This window comes from Anser brachyrhynchus (assembly GCF_964034855.1).
Source record: "Anser brachyrhynchus genome assembly, chromosome: 10".
Lineage (NCBI taxonomy): Eukaryota > Metazoa > Chordata > Aves > Anseriformes > Anatidae > Anser > Anser brachyrhynchus.
In genome coordinates, this window is record NC_137705.1 from 11,665,975 (window position 1) to 11,681,416 (window position 15,442).

The window sequence follows — 15,442 nt, forward strand, 5'->3', positions numbered from 1 at the left end:
TGTTACCTCCCACATTACTGTGTCAGAAGGAAAGATTTTGCCTTCCAATCCACATGCTCTTTCCATCTGATTCACTCTGAGGCTATAGCCCAGCCCTTAGGACACCAAAAACTGTCTCTCAAATAGAAGGCTACTGGGTGCCACCCCAAGGACCATGACAGTTTAGATCCTGCCTTCCTCGCTGCCACCTTGAAATGGAGATGGGCAATCCACGCTTGTTTCCCTGCACTAACGAGCCGTGCCCTTCAGCCCAAACACATGGTGTGCAAACAGCTTTGCTCTTCCCACCTCAGAGACTGCCCCATCTCCTTGCTGCACGCTGAGAACCGCCGCTCTCTGACGTTTCCCCAGAGCTGAGCATAAAGGTGGCAGGGCTCACTCGGCCGGTCCTTGCTGTGTCTCTCGACACTGCCAGGATGAAGCAAGACAAAAGTATTTAGCATGCCTTGGTATAACCCTGATGGCCCTGTCACTTGGTGCTTTACCTGCTACACCCTGCTGCCCTTTGGCACCGAAGTCTCACCCGACTCACAAGTGTCAGAGACAGACGGTGCAGGCATAGTTTCCAAAACATCACCGCACTCTCATATTGTCACCAAATTCAATTCTTTTCAGACATCTTCTCTCTAAAATACGTTTCAGGTTTCATTGGATCAGCCTCCTGGACAGAACATTAGTTCCCATCCTAAACTGCTTTGCCGTTCAGCTGCTGAGCAACTGCAGAGGCAGATGTGCTCGCGTTGTTTCAGAGCTACCGATGCCCAGAGCTAGGCCTGAATTTTCACCACAGGGTTCCCGCTGGGCTGTACATCTCTACCCGGCTGCTCTGAGCTCAGTCCCACAGCTCCCCCTGTGCCGCAAGCCGCCAGTTTGCAAAATCCTGGTGGTGTGCTTTGCCGGGAGGCTGGTGTTTCAGACTCACAAAGGGCGCTGGGCAGCTGTGAGGGAGGAACAGCAGAGCTTCTGCGTGTCCTGACCCACAGCCTTCGTGCCAGCAGGCCCTGCCGGTACCACAGCCCTCTCGCACACCCCAGTGCACGGTCTCTAGCACAAAAACTACCCGATTTTAGCGGCGCTTTTAGCTGCCCAACCTCAGCGAGGCCGAGCACCCCAGCTCCAGCACAGGACCGCTCACAGCTGGCACGGACACGGAGGTGGGCTGTGGTCCTCTGGGAAGGACAGACAGAAAAAGTGTCTGGCTATCCGGTGCCCAGGGGAACAGTGGCACCCTGTGGTGAGAGCAGCTCATGGAGGCATCCCTCGGGCCCTGCCAGGCAGCACCACCTCACCCACCTTCAAGCCGCTGTCGTGTTTGGCTGCCCCAAGGCAGGGGCAATCATGGGCCGACAGTCCTGAGCCACCCTCCTGCTCCTGCCGTGCTGCTTCTGCTTTGCGGCACGGGGCGGAATCGGCTCCTGGAAGAGGCCTTTGGGCCTGGGGTTGCCAGGTCATTTGGGCTCCTGCTGGCTCCTGCCTTAGGGTTTCTGTCCCACATCCGGGTGCAGGTACTAAACACCAGCCCAAAACCCTTCAGAGAAGATAGCTCTCCAAAACCCAAGCCACCTGCACTTGTGAAAAAGCCTGTGGCCGGGGCATTTTACCCCCTTGCATCCTCACAGAGCAGCAGCCCGTGGCCACGCTGCATCTCTCGGAGCTCCCCGCCCGGTTTCGGTGGCACAGGTGCCCCTCTTTGCTACAGGGCACCAGAGCCTGAGCCGAGTCGCTGTTGGGACATACGGACTCATACCAAAAAAAACTCAAAAACACCAAAAAGCCAAAAAAAAACCACAAAACAAGCAAAAAAAAAAACCCACAAAGCACTAGAACCAGCCCCCAGCCCCTGTAATTTCGGCACGAAGCCGAATAAGGACGAGGCTGGCTCTGGGGGCGCAGGGGGGGCTCCCTCTCCGCCCCGGTGCCCCCTAAACACGCCCCGCCCGCCCCAGGCGGTGGCCTCGTGCATATTCATGAGGAGGGGGCGTGGCCAGACCCGGGCTCATCCATTATTCATGAGGTTTCGCGCGCTTTTGCCGCCCACGTGGGCCGCTTGGCGCGGAACTCGGCGGGGCAGGAAGGAGCCATGGCGGTGAGCGGCCGGGGCCGGGCCGGGCCGGGGGTTTCGGGGTGCCGCCGCCTCCAGCCCCGCTCCCACCTCGCTCACCGTCCTGCGGGGTCCGGGGGTCGGGTTTTGGGGGGCGGCGGTGGGGTGGTCGCTGGGGGTACCCCAAGGTGCTCGGGTACAGGGGGTGGGCGCGGAGCTCTTCTCCGCCGCCCTGGGGGTGGGTTCCCCCAAATTCCCGTGTGTCCCCGTTAATATGTGCGAGGAGCCCTAATTATTTCCATCTCCTCCACTGTCGGGAAGGAGGATCCACTGCCCATCAGCCCACCCGCTGCCCCCTTTTTGCCTCTCTGACCCCCCCGTCGCGGAGGCTCCTGGAAGCCCCGAGCCCCCCTTTCCTGTCCCGGTGGCAGGGAGGGGGTCCCCTGGTCCGCCCCCCAGCCCTCACCCCCCCCCCTTGTCCCCTTGCAGGACTCCTCCGAGTCACAGGCGGCGGCCACCAGCCCGGTGCGCAGCTCTCGCCGCGGCGATGCCTTCACGTCCAGCCCCGGCCGGGACCTGCCCCCCTTCGAGGATGAGTCCGAGGGGCTCCTGGGGACCGAGGGGCTCCCCGAGGAGGAGGAGGAAGAAGGGGAAGAGCTCATCGGGGAAGGGATGGAGAGGTAAGGGAGCCGGGGGGAGAGGGCTTCTGGGGAGCTGGGCTTTTGCTAGTATTTGCTGCAGCCAGCACCATGGGAGCTTGCAGCTGGGGTGGGTGCCTCTGCTGTGCTGGGGGGTTCGAAGAGCTGCTGGTGGGGGAGAAGGGGCAGGACGTGGTGTGGGGCAAGTCCTGGAAGCACAGAGCAAATTGCAAGCCAGGAGGAACATGCCATCATCATCCAGTGAGGATAAATGTGGATCCGTCTGGATACGGGATGCACATCTAGCTCAGTTCCTTGCTCTTGCAGGCATAAGTCTGAATGTTTTGTTGCTCAGCTAGGCCTGCCGGCAAGCTGGTGAACTTTACAATACAAAGACTTGGATGCTGGCGCTTGTAACCCTGGTGCTGGAGCCCTTCGTGCCGCAGGGCATTTCTCATGCGTTCTTGCTCAGTCTTGCTGCAGAAGAGCTGTCCTGACGCCTATGCAGCAGTAGCCAGAGAAGGGCTGGAGAAATGCTTGCTGGAGCCTGATCCGGTGCTGTGTCTGTGCTAGGGACTACCGCCCCATCCCGGAGCTGGACGTCTATGAAGCAGAGGGCCTGGCCTTGGATGATGAAGATGTGGAGGAGCTGACCGCCAGCCAGCGGGAGGCTGCCGAGCGGGTCATGAGGCAGCGAGACCGGGAGCTGGAGCAGGGCATGGGCCGCATGAGGAGGGGGCTGCTTTACGGTAGGTGGAGACGAGCTTTAGCAGCTGGGCTGCTGATCCTTGTGTGGTAAGCTGGCCCTGGTGGGGGAGCTGGTCTCTCACCCTCAGAATATACTGCAGGGAGGACTCCGGAGCTCCAGTGTATTTGGGATCTTTGTGAAATCTGAGGCTGTGGGCTTGGCTGGGCTCCCCTGTGCATGATCCCTTTCATTTGGGCTTCCTCGCAGCCCATTTGGTGTGTTCTCCTGGTTATATAGCTGCTGCTGAAACGAAGTCAGGATCCTGGGTCTGGATCAAGGGCTTGGGATTGTACCCAGCGTATGCTGTGGAGTTTGGGGTTGGTGTTCCTACAGAGACTTCTGCAGGCTGGATGGGAAGGCCTTTTGTGCACTTGGAGGTCCCAAGGTTTGTATCCCAAGTGCCAACCTCTTTGCTTCCACAGCCTGTGTAGTCCGACCACGACCAGCCCAAGGAGTGGGAATCCCAACTCTGACAATCTGTCTTCCTGACCCTTAGACAGTGACGATGAAGATGAAGACCGTCCTTCGCGGAAGAGGCGGCTGGCAGAACGGGCTGCCGACGGCATTGAGGAGGAGGATGAAGACATGATCGAGAGCATCGAGAATCTGGAAGACATGAAGGGGCACTCAGTGAGGGAGTGGGTTTCCATGGCAGCTCCCCGTCTTGAGATCTACCACCGCTTCAAGAACTTCTTGAAGACCCATGTGGATGACCACGGGCACAATGTCTTCAAGGAGAGGATCAGTGACATGTGCAAAGGTAGGGCTGGGGGATCACAGGCTCTCTTCTCTTTATGTGGGCTGTGGTACTTTGCAGTGATCCAGCCCCCAGGGGGTATTTTGCTGCCTGCCCTGTTTGTCTCAGACATCAAGTCAGCACGTTAAGAAACTGGTGCTGATGGAGATAAATGAATAATGGAAACATCGTGACTGTCGTCTTTGATTCTGACTGACTAATTAGAAGGCCCCTGGCATCTGCTGTTCATTAATATTCATATCCTAGAAATGCTGGCAAGAAGTATGTGGGGCAGCAGACAGTGGCCTGCAAGCTTGTGATGTGAAAGAGACAACAATGACTTGCTGTCTGTGCCCGCTTCTTTCTCACACTGGAGTCTGGATTGTCCAGCGAGGGGACACAAACGGAGCCTGTGACTTTGAAAATCACGTCAGTGTTGCATCGTTGTATTCAAACTAGTCACTGACAGAAGCAATCATTAGGGCTGTTATTGATAAATTTTAAAAGCAGATATTGTCACATCTAGGAACAGCTTGTGTAACTGCAATTCATATTTCTTCGTTACATTGAGCCAGAAGCTTGAGTACTGGATCTGGGTCATTGTTACGCAGCTAGCAAATAAAAGGTATCTGTCTTGTCTCTTCCCAGGAACATCAGAGGCCGAAGGGTTTTGCCAACTATTCAGCGCAGTTGTTTCTCCTGTTAACTTCTGTTTCTTGGAGGTCTGTGGGAGAGTTGTTTTGGGCTGAGGCTTACAAGTCTCAGGAGCACTGAGCCTGGGAAATACCTGTGCTGAATTGGAGAGGAACAACTGGAAGTTTAGTACTCATGGAGAATTTGGCAGAAAAAATGACTTAAAATGACTTTCCATCCATTTTCAAATTGTTGTCCTCCACGCTTTTCAGGGAAGGTGCAGACATCTGTGAGATGCAGCTTGCAGGAAACAGGCTTGTGTGTTGTGGCTATCTTTTGAAAGTTCCTTGAGGAGCGAGCAGGTTGAAAATAAATTCCATCCTTTCTTTTTCTCTCAGAAAACAGAGAGAGCCTGGTGGTGAACTACGAGGATCTGGCTGCCCAGGAACATGTCCTTGCCTACTTCCTGCCTGAGGCCCCAGCAGAAATGCTGAAGATCTTTGATGAAGCAGCCAAGGAAGTGGTGTTGGCCATGTACCCCAAATACGATCGTATTGCTCAGGAGATCCATGTCCGTATCTCCCACCTCCCTCTGGTGGAAGAGTTGCGGTCGCTCAGGTGAGCAGCAGAACCACCAGCAGTGGCTGTAGGGCCCGCAGGAGGCTTTGGGGTGCTCAGGAGAACTAGTCTGCGAGCTAAAGTTCTGGATAAGTCCAACAGAATGACTAAGCTTATAACAGGAAAAAGTCAGATTAAGGATGAACTTCCAGTGTCCCTAAATGTAAAATGCAAACCTTGGGAGAAAGCTCCTCCTGAGAGCTTTTTTTTAAGAGGCCTTTGGCAGTTGCGCCTCAGAGCAAGAATGTGCCTGGGGGGTATTCTGCCTTTGGTGCCCCACAGGCATCCAGTATCTCTCTTTCCTCAGGCAACTGCACTTGAACCAGTTGATCCGGACCAGCGGAGTGGTGACGAGCTGCACAGGGGTCCTGCCTCAGCTCAGCATGGTCAAATACAACTGCATGAAGTGCACCTTCATCTTGGGACCCTTCTTCCAGTCCCAGAACCAGGAGGTGAAGCCCGGTTCCTGCCCAGAGTGTCAGTCTCTCGGCCCCTTTGAAATCAACATGGAAGAGGTAAGAGATGTGGGCACAGGGCTGTCTGCCGGTCCTGCCCCAGCTGCTGCCGTGCCTGTCCCTCACCACCCTGCCTTGGATCTCACCCTCTGAAGGGACTTGGTGCTGTGAGGGGGGTCTACTGCTACATCCAGGGGACTGTGAAGATAGATCTTCTCTATTTGAGGTGTTAATCTGAATCTGCCTGATCTGGCAGCCAGAAGTCATTTTCTGCCTTTTTGCAGGCACAAGCTGTCCAGCTCTCCTCCTTCCCAGGTTAGGTCAATATTGCCAGAGCTACCAGCTAAGGAAACGAGGGGACCGTAGCAAAATCACTGATGTGTAGCTTCTGGCTCCTATTCTTTGCTTTGATATTTTCAACTGTCAAGAGTAGTGTCTTTCTCCCAGGATCTGGTCTGGGGTGGACAAACACTACAGAAGCTGAAGCTCGGTAGTCAGATGTGGAAAAAAAACTTTCTTGTCACCATCGTTGTCTGTCACAGACTAGAATTGTTCCTCACAACCTCCATCTTCAATAGTTTTCTACCCAAAATACAGTAAATCTTTGGACCTTTTTAGTGAGGTGCCTTTGAAAAGCAGTGGCAGTGCTGATGCCATCCAGACGCGCTGGGTAACTTTAATTTCGTTGCTGCAGACGGTCTATCAGAACTATCAGCGCATCAAAATCCAGGAGAGCCCCGGCAAGGTAGCTGCTGGCAGGCTGCCCCGCTCCAAGGATGCCATCCTCCTTGCCGATCTGGTCGACAGCTGCAAGCCAGGGGATGAGATTGTGAGTATGTTGTTGAACTCGAGTATGGGGTGAGCACAGAACACTTCTAAATTCTCTGACAGGTACATCAGTAATTGTGTCAGAGGGGATGCAGGGACAGATTGTCCTCAGATATGTTTGGGCACCTACTTTCAAGACTGGTATCTTAAAATGGAAAAGGGGGGCTGTTTCCTAACATGCAGGCACTAATATACCATCTCATGGCTCTCAGGAGCTCACAGGGATCTACCACAACAACTACGATGGCTCCTTGAACACTGCCAATGGGTTCCCGGTGTTTGCGACTGTGATCCTGGCCAACCACATAACCAAGAAGGACAACAAGCTGGCTATCGGGGAGCTGACTGACGAGGACGTGAAAGTGCTTGTGGGTCTGTCCAAGGATGAGCAAATTGCGGAGAAGGTGAGTCTGCCTCGAACATCCTTTCTTTTCCTGCTGAGAGCCAGCTATCACCTGGATCAGTTGGATCAGAAAGTGATGGAAGGTGTCAGCTGGCTAAATATTAGCTAGAGGAATTTTTAGAAATCCCAGTTCTATCTCAATGCTCTTCTGGTCCTCTGTAGCTCTCAGACAGCTGTTGATGAACATGAGTTACAGGAGGGAAACAGATATTACTTGTTTCTTATGCTTTTGGAGGGTCATATTTTCTGTTTCTACCCTTCTCTGAGCCTTCCACATCGCAGCAGGGCTGGAAGATGAGGGTGAGAGGCGCTCGGACGCTGCTGGACTCTGATCATTGTTTCCTCACACTTTGCTTTCAGGATATGGGGAGAGAAAGTATTCTGAGGGGCCAGTGTCTGCATATCTGATCCCCTTAAGGGTGTTATTACTTAGCTAAGCTGTGACGGGGGTCTTGGCTTTGCTTCTGTCTGCATGCTGAGACCCGAATCCAGTATTCAAAAGAAACAAGCTCCTGGGTTGGTGCGCGTTCAAACTCCCTTGAGTCAGGTTTAAGTTCTCTAGTACAGGGACTTCACTCTGTTCTCTTAGTCACATAGTTCTTATATTGATGGTGCAGCTCCTGGTGGGTAGAGCAGCTTCATTTAAGTCAGGACTGCTTTAAAATCAGTAGTCTCCAGCATCAGGCTATTATCAGAATACCCTTGAGAAAATAAGCCAGTTGTTCGTAATATTTGACCATGATGACAAATTGTGTACGGCACAGCCCATCCAACTACTGTCGTGTGCAGTGAGTGAGTCTCAAACTGAATCAAGGTCTCCAGCTTCGCAACAGCCGATAAGAGCCCCTGTGGTGCGCTTCGGGCACAACACGAGTGTGGAGGCAGTGGTGGCAGCTTCCAGCACTGGACTATGGAATCTCCCACGTTCCAGCAGCTCTGTTTTTTTTAAGGCAATTTTAGGGGACTCTGGGTGGGCGGTTACCTTTGAAAAATCCCCCTTACCATGGATAATAGAACACTCTTCGAAGACAGCTGTATAGTAAAGGCAACTGCAGATCAACTCGTGATGGTTTTCATGGCACTTTCTGCCCAGACTGGGAAATGGCTTTCCCTTAGCAACTCTCTTCTGCTTTTCCTTTCAGATTTTTGCCAGCATTGCCCCATCTATTTACGGGCATGAAGATATCAAGAGGGGGTTGGCTTTAGCTCTGTTTGGTGGAGAGCCCAAAAACCCAGGTGAGTGTCCCTTGTGTTCTGTTGCTTGGGGCTGCTTCAGTCAGCTGGAAACAAATGGAAATGGGTTTGTCCGCACTGTTGCAACGAGAGTGGTTAGAGTTGTCCGTGTGTCTTAGTGACAGACAAGGTAACAGGCTGAGGGATGTCTCTGATCAAAGTGGCTCTTTTTATCACAGTGAAAATTCCAGTGTGGGAGTAGAAATGCCTAGAGTAAAACCAGCTCCTGCTGCAAACCTAGGCAAGTTCTTATCCCTCCTTCTCTAGGAGGTCATATTTGATGCCCCTTTAAAAGTTTCATCTTTTGGCATCCTGATTTGCCATCTCCTTAGAAGAATGTGTTCAGCGGGCTTAGAAATGCTGCCTTACACTTGTATTTAGAAAATTGCTGTTGCATTGGAAAGGGAGAAGCTCTGCTCTGGATTCCCAACGCTCAATATTTGACCCTTCAGTACTTTGGTTCTTCTTGGTGCTCTAAACTGTGACAAAACGTGACAGCATCCAAGGCTGGTTTTCTTTTTCCCTCAGCTTCCCTGCGAGGTGGTTTCCCCATGTACACTTTGCTTTCCCTTCAGCTTTGCGGTGGTCAGGGCAGGGTTGCTATCAGGCCATGTGCAGAGGGCTCAGCTGCCCGTGTGTCTCTCCCGTTACTGTTTTAGGCGGCAAACACAAGGTCCGTGGTGACATCAACGTGCTCCTGTGTGGGGACCCCGGTACTGCGAAGTCGCAGTTCCTTAAGTACGTGGAGAAGGTGTCCAGCAGGGCCATCTTCACCACCGGCCAGGGTGCTTCTGCCGTGGGTCTCACAGCCTATGTCCAGAGGCACCCGGTCAGCAAGGAGTGGACTTTGGAAGCAGGAGCCCTCGTGCTGGCTGACAGAGGTGTCTGCCTGATCGATGAGTTTGACAAGGTAAGTCCCGGCTGCATCTCTCTGGGAAGGCTGTGCTGTGGAGGGCCTGGCTGTAACCTCTGTAGTGAGGAGACTGTAAGTTGGGGTGCCATCCCCGAGCAGACCGGGTAATCCTGCGGTTTACTTAGGCCCTTGCTGGTCCACAGTGCAGTTCGCCATCTCTTCAGAACACCCCACACAAGCTAATTCTCCTTGGTGCATTAGGCAGTGAGTATAGACTTCGGTTCACCTCACATCATCCTCACTTTCTTGTAGATGAATGACCAGGATCGGACCAGCATCCACGAAGCCATGGAACAGCAAAGCATCTCCATCTCCAAAGCGGGCATCGTCACATCCTTGCAAGCCCGCTGCACCGTTATAGCTGCTGCCAATCCCATAGGTAAGTGCTGAGAGACCACAGGCCTGTCTCAGGCCTCCAGCGTCAGCCCTGTTGTCACGAGCACTGTGGTGTAGCTTCCCTCCCTCTGCCTGGTTTCTCCAGTCTCGAACAGGGACCAAACAAGCAGTAACGTCTTCCTGCAAAGGAGATCTGTGTTTGCCTCAAAGCTTCAACCCTGAAGCCCGTGTTTGACTTGAAGGTTTGTCTCTGTGCCCCAGGTGGTCGATACGACCCATCGCTGACTTTCTCGGAGAACGTAGACCTGACGGAGCCCATCGTCTCTCGCTTTGATATCCTGTGCGTGGTGAGAGACACGGTGGACCCTGTGCAGGTACAAGTTGTGCAGTGAATCTGAGTTTGTCACGTTGCTGTTGGGATGCTCAGCTGCAGTTGCTCACAGAGTTTTGCTGTCTAGTGGGTGTCCTCAGTTCTGTTACTCCACTGCTCTCTTGTAGGACGAAATGCTGGCCCGGTTTGTTGTTGGCAGCCACATCAAGCACCACCCTGGTAGCAAGGAGGCAGTGAATGGGGACTCCAGTGAGGTTATTCTTCCCAACACATACGGGGTGGAACCCATTCCCCAGGAGATCCTGAGGAAATACATCGTCTATGCCAAAGAGAAGGTCCACCCCAAGCTTAACCAGATGGACCAGGACAAGGTGGCCCGGATGTACAGTGACCTCAGGAAAGAGTCTATGGTAAGAATATGGGAAAAGAGGGAAGAAGCATGCATCTAGATTGTAAATCAGCCTGTGGCTGCTCCAGCATATGTTGACACATTTTAGCTATTCGTGTCACAAGAGTCTGTGCCACTTTTTTGTGAGAGACAGGCACACACTACAGTGTCTGCTGAACAGACGATTCTTCATCTAAATGCAGAGGCTTGCCTGTGGATGATCCATGGACTGATGGGCTGGACACATGCATTAATTCCTGCCGGGGCAAAGTCCTCGTATTGTGACTCAGTCTGTAAGGCCCACGGGAGATGTTTGCATTTGTTCAGCCCCATATGCTCCTGGTACATCACAAGGAGCTGTTCTGTGTAGAAACGTCCTTCTCTTGACTGTGGGATCTTTCAGGCTCACTTCATCCTCTCCAAGTGCAAGTGGATTTTTCTGAGGTCAGAAGGGGATTTTTGGACCTTGGGAAAACTTATGGTTTTTGTTTGTTTGTTTTAAACTGGCCTTTTATTTCTCTTCCTGGCTTTTTGTTTCTCCTTGCTGGAGGTAGCTGGGGATTGATGTTCCTGGAAGGCCACTAACCACTGGCAAAGAGGAACTCCATGTAGTATTCCCTCGCACTCCGCTGAATTAAAATGTTGAACGCAGGAGCCTGTAGCACTCTGTGCAGCATGTGCCAGCAGGTGGCAGCGCCTCCTTAGCCTGAGACAGTCCTTGAAGGTCCAGGAGCGGGTCCTGACCCAGAAGCCGCGTGTCTTGCCCCATGTCTTTTACCCTTTAGTAAGGAGCTGCTCCTTCCTCCCCCTCCTCAGGCGACCGGCAGCATCCCCATCACGGTGCGGCACATCGAGTCCATGATCCGGATGGCCGAGGCTCACGCCCGCATGCACCTGCGGGATTACGTGGTGGAGGACGACGTCAACATGGCCATCCGGGTGATGCTGGAGAGCTTCATCGACACGCAGAAGTTCAGCGTCATGCGGAGCATGCGCAAGGTGGGCACCGGCCAGGCCCACAGCTGCACCCCCGGCCCTGGGGGTTCGGCTGCAGCCCCCGCGGTTGTGCTGGCTGTGGGGAGAGGCTCCTGCAGGCTCTGCGGGATCTATCCTGCACAGGCAGGCATCGTGTCCATGTGAAGAGCACTGAGAGTCTGCAGGCACTGCTCTGTGACTGCCCTTTGCTGGTCTGTGGTGGGGTGTGTAGGGGCTCTCTCAGGAGCGCTGTTTTATCAGGGCTGAGGACGAACATGAGTCCTGACCTGTGCCCTGAGCCCCTGTACCCAAAGCACAGTTGTTTCTCTCCTCCTTTGACACCTTCCCTCCTGTTTTGGCCCAGCACTCCCGCTGCTACCACTGCCAGGTGATCGAGCCGAGCAGGAAGGCAGTTTCTTCAGGTTTTTCTGTCTCTTCAGGGGACAGTTAACCCCACTGCAGCCCACACTGTGACTCAGTGCACAAGAGCCTGCCCTTTTCTCTGCGTGGCAGGGCCTGGCTCTGAACAGCTCTTGGCTGGCTGCAGCCTGGCATCTGTCCACAGGGTGCCTGCCCTCAGTCTGGGCAACTCGTGGCCTCTGTTTGGCTGCAGACAGCCAGCTGGGCACGAGCGTCTGCTGGGCAGGCACGGGGTGGTCTGGGTTAAGAGAAGCAGCTCTACCCTTCCTCAAGGGCTGCTTCCCCCGGGGGCAGAAAACCTCCGCAGCCGTGTCCTCTCAGCCCCTGGGAGGCTCCCGGGCTGCTGCTGGGGTCCCCCCAGAGATTTTGGATGGGCATCAGAGCGGCTGGTGGAAAAATATCTTGGCTGATACAGGGCTTTGTTGTAACTGCACATGCAGGTGGCAGCTTGGCAAGGCTGAAATCCCTAAGGAGACAATAGGTGCAGGTGACAACGGTGTCATTTGGTTCCCCTTGTACTCTGTGGGAGGAGGGGGTTGGTTGGTGTCGGGCACGGGAGACCTGCAGTGCGGCACTCGATGCCTGACCCTCTTGGCTCATCTCCTCTCTTCTCCTCTGCCAGACGTTCTCCCGCTACCTTTCGTTCAAGCGAGACAACAACGAGCTGCTGCTGTTCATCCTGAAGCAGCTGGTTGCAGAGCAGGTGATGTACCAGAGGAACCGCTATGGGGCCCAGCAAGACACCATAGAAGTCCCAGAGAAGGATCTAGTGGATAAGGTATGGGCTTATTCTAACAAGCCTTCTTTGGGGTTGGTTCCTGCTCTCTGTCAGCAGCCTCAACCAGAGGTGCTATCAGACAGGTGACTTCTTGAGGTAACGTATCAGAAAAAAATGGTGTTAATCAATTCAACCCAGAATCAGGACGGTCTCATCTGTCTGTAGTCTAGGAGTGCCGTGTTCTTCCTCCTCAGTTCTCATGCCCGTCCCATAGAACTTTGGGGTCGGAGTGGTAAATTCTGCAGTAAGGCTGCTGCTTTGCAGGTGAATGAGGACACAAGTTCCCTGGTGCCCACATGTGAGGAAGCAATGAGTAGAAAAATCTGCTTGTATGAATTTTGCCAATCCCTCCTGAGGCTCACTGTCCTCCTCCTTAATGTGTCCTCATCCCGGCGCAGGGGCTGTGCTCCTGACTCCATGCTTTTCTGTGCAATGCATTGACCTCGCTTGGCAATAGAGCAGTACTTGATTCCTGGGTTGCTGTTTTTCTGGTCCTTGCATCAAACAACGAGAGTAACTGCTCCTTCCAGAGCCACCAGTTTGTTGCTGCCTCTTTGACCATCCCCACTCAGAGAGATCCTTCAAGACTGTCTCCCACTGAGCGAGGACTGGGAAGTTTTGGATAATAGTTGTGTATAATAGTTATGTTCTACCTCTAGTGGAAGTAAAAGGACAAGCTGAGAGCAGGCAGATGCTGAGCCAGCATCCTCTCTTCGCTCAGCTCAGCTCTGCCAATGCTCCTTCCTCCTGACCTGCAGTCTCCCCTTCTACTGCAGTTCTGGTTCCTGCTGAGCAGAGCAGAGATTGCTGACTGTCAGATTTTGTGAGGATGCTGCTGTGGAAAACCACATGGTGCTTTTTTTTTTTTTTTGGTTTTGAATAAACATTTACCTCTTCCCCCGCTCTGTCCTTCCAGGCCCGGCAGATCAACATCCACAACCTCTCCACCTTCTACGACAGCGAGGTGTTCAAGATGAACAGGTTCAGCCGGGACGTGAAGCGGAAGCTGATCGTCCAGCAGTTCTGAGCCTGGCACCGGCGCCCTCCGTGTGCTCCTGCAGGATGGAACCTCTGTGCTGCTGCCCACCTGGGTACGCTACAGCCACCGCCAGCCAGAGGGACTTGGCTCCACATTCTCCTGCTTGCTTTGTGCCTTATGGATTAAGGAACTGCTGAGCTGCTGAAGACCTTGTAAATAGTGCAGAGTTAAGTAGTTAAATGCCCAGCCGAGTCCGCTAAATGCCCAGCCAAGTCTGTTTAGCAACTTTGTTCGCTGTTCCGCCTTGTAGATGAGACCAACAGCGAGAGAATTGCTGGCCACATAGCCGACGTGTTTGCTGTTTGTTTGTCGCTAGTTGTTAATGGGCTCATCTGCAGGAGGGATGAACTGAACAGGAGCATTTGAAAGACATTTGTCTGCCTTACCCACGTCCCTTGGATCGCAAGCACCCTCGGGGATTCTCTTTTCCCATCTCTGGCGACTGTGCAGCCTGCTGGGTGATAATTGAGACTGCTTTCAGCTCTCCGTGAACCAGTCAGCCTCTCAGCTCCAGACCTTTGTGCCTGACACTTGACATTTCCCCAGGTGCCCACATGGGCTGACCTTGTGCTTGGTTTGTGCAAGGGAAGGGGAGGGCACAGAGGAAGATGTGAAATAAAACATAACCAGTTCTTGTGTTAGGGGTGACCTCAATGGGCAGTGGAAGTGCCTTCCCAGCATGCTGGGGCAGTGTCCAGAAGCCTCAGGGAAGGGACTTCCCCTGCCTCACTGGGTGTGAGCTCTGTACAGCTGTCAGCAGATGTGAATTTACAGCTGGATCCTGCAGTATCTCACCCCCGTTTGATGAGGGTGCTGTTCTGGGGAGTAGCAGGGGAGGAGCCCTGAGCTGGAGGTGTTCAGGGAGGGCAGGATGGGCTGAGTACTCACATGCAATTTTCTTGCTGTGTGCATTTTTAATACATTTTTTTCAATACCTTTTGTGTTTCCTTTTTTTTTTTTTTTTTTTTTTTTGGAAACTCCTGTGGCCACAGGGGGAAGGGAAGAGCATACCTGACCACCCTGAGGCTGCACCAGCTGCCCAGCAGTTTGCTGCTGGGTTACGGCCTGGGTACAAACACATCCTGTTTGCTCCCCAAGTTTGTGGGAGCTGCCTGTGCAATGAGAGGTAGAGAAATCCTGCTAGTGCTGGTCTCAGCTACTGCACATCCTCATGGATAGATACCAGGACGTGTTTGTCTGCAGTACAGTCACATGAACGCTGCTGTTCCCATCCAGTGCCAGCCTGCAGCGGCTCCTTCCCCGTCCTGCCTGCCTCTTGGAGCTCTGATCCTGCTGTGGGACTCCGTCCCGTAAATGTTACTATCACCCTGAGACTGTTCCATCACAACATACATCTCCCACCTCCCAGTCTTGGGTTAGACAGCCTTGGTCTTATGTCTTGGATTCCAGCCTGGGAGAAGCAGTAAACCCTCTCCAGGGCTTACTGAAGTGAATGTGCTTTGCCTGGCTAGACGTGGGGACTGTACAGCATCTCCAGCCTCCTCCTGCCTTTGCTGGAGAGAATTTGTAAACTGGCTGCTGCGATTCTGGGCTGGCCAAGCAGACGTGTCCCTGGCTGCCAGCATTGTGGAGTTTTGTCATGGTGATGTGTGTGTGTGTCCTCCCAGCCCGGTTGTTACTCGGGAGCTAGCAGTGCTTGAACCCTGCTGGGGGCTTAGCACATGACTCTCAGCCTGAAACTGGCTCCGCATGTTGCCTTTTCTGTCTGCCAGCTCCCTCCTGTGTATTTGTTTAACTGTTTTGGCTGTTTTTTTCCCTTCCCACTGGGTCTCTGTCTACCAGGGCTTTCCGCAGGCAGCCCACAGAGTCACTCTCCTGGCATGCCCTCCCTGCCTGAGCTCGCCCTTTGCCCCCCAGCTGCGTGCGTGGGTCAGGTCCGCGCTGGGGATGGCAGCGCTGCCGTGTGCC

At 53.6% G+C, this 15,442-nt stretch overlaps 1 protein-coding gene across 1 annotated transcript; it reads left to right on the top strand.

Annotated features, from left to right (window-relative positions):
* The first annotated feature begins 1,935 nt into the window (after window positions 1–1,935).
* On the top strand, window positions 1,936–14,447 carry MCM2 (minichromosome maintenance complex component 2). The gene is made up of 16 exons (XM_080605970.1): window positions 1,936–2,086; window positions 2,531–2,721; window positions 3,253–3,428; window positions 3,924–4,187; window positions 5,195–5,414; window positions 5,722–5,929; window positions 6,564–6,698; window positions 6,910–7,101; window positions 8,243–8,336; window positions 8,993–9,243; window positions 9,499–9,625; window positions 9,844–9,956; window positions 10,081–10,323; window positions 11,118–11,300; window positions 12,319–12,474; window positions 13,391–14,447. Exons 1-16 carry the CDS (start codon window positions 2,081–2,083, stop codon window positions 13,499–13,501), a joined length of 2,670 nt encoding a protein of 889 aa, XP_080462096.1. The 5' UTR covers window positions 1,936–2,080; the 3' UTR covers window positions 13,502–14,447.
* The last annotated feature ends 995 nt before the right edge of the window (window positions 14,448–15,442 follow it).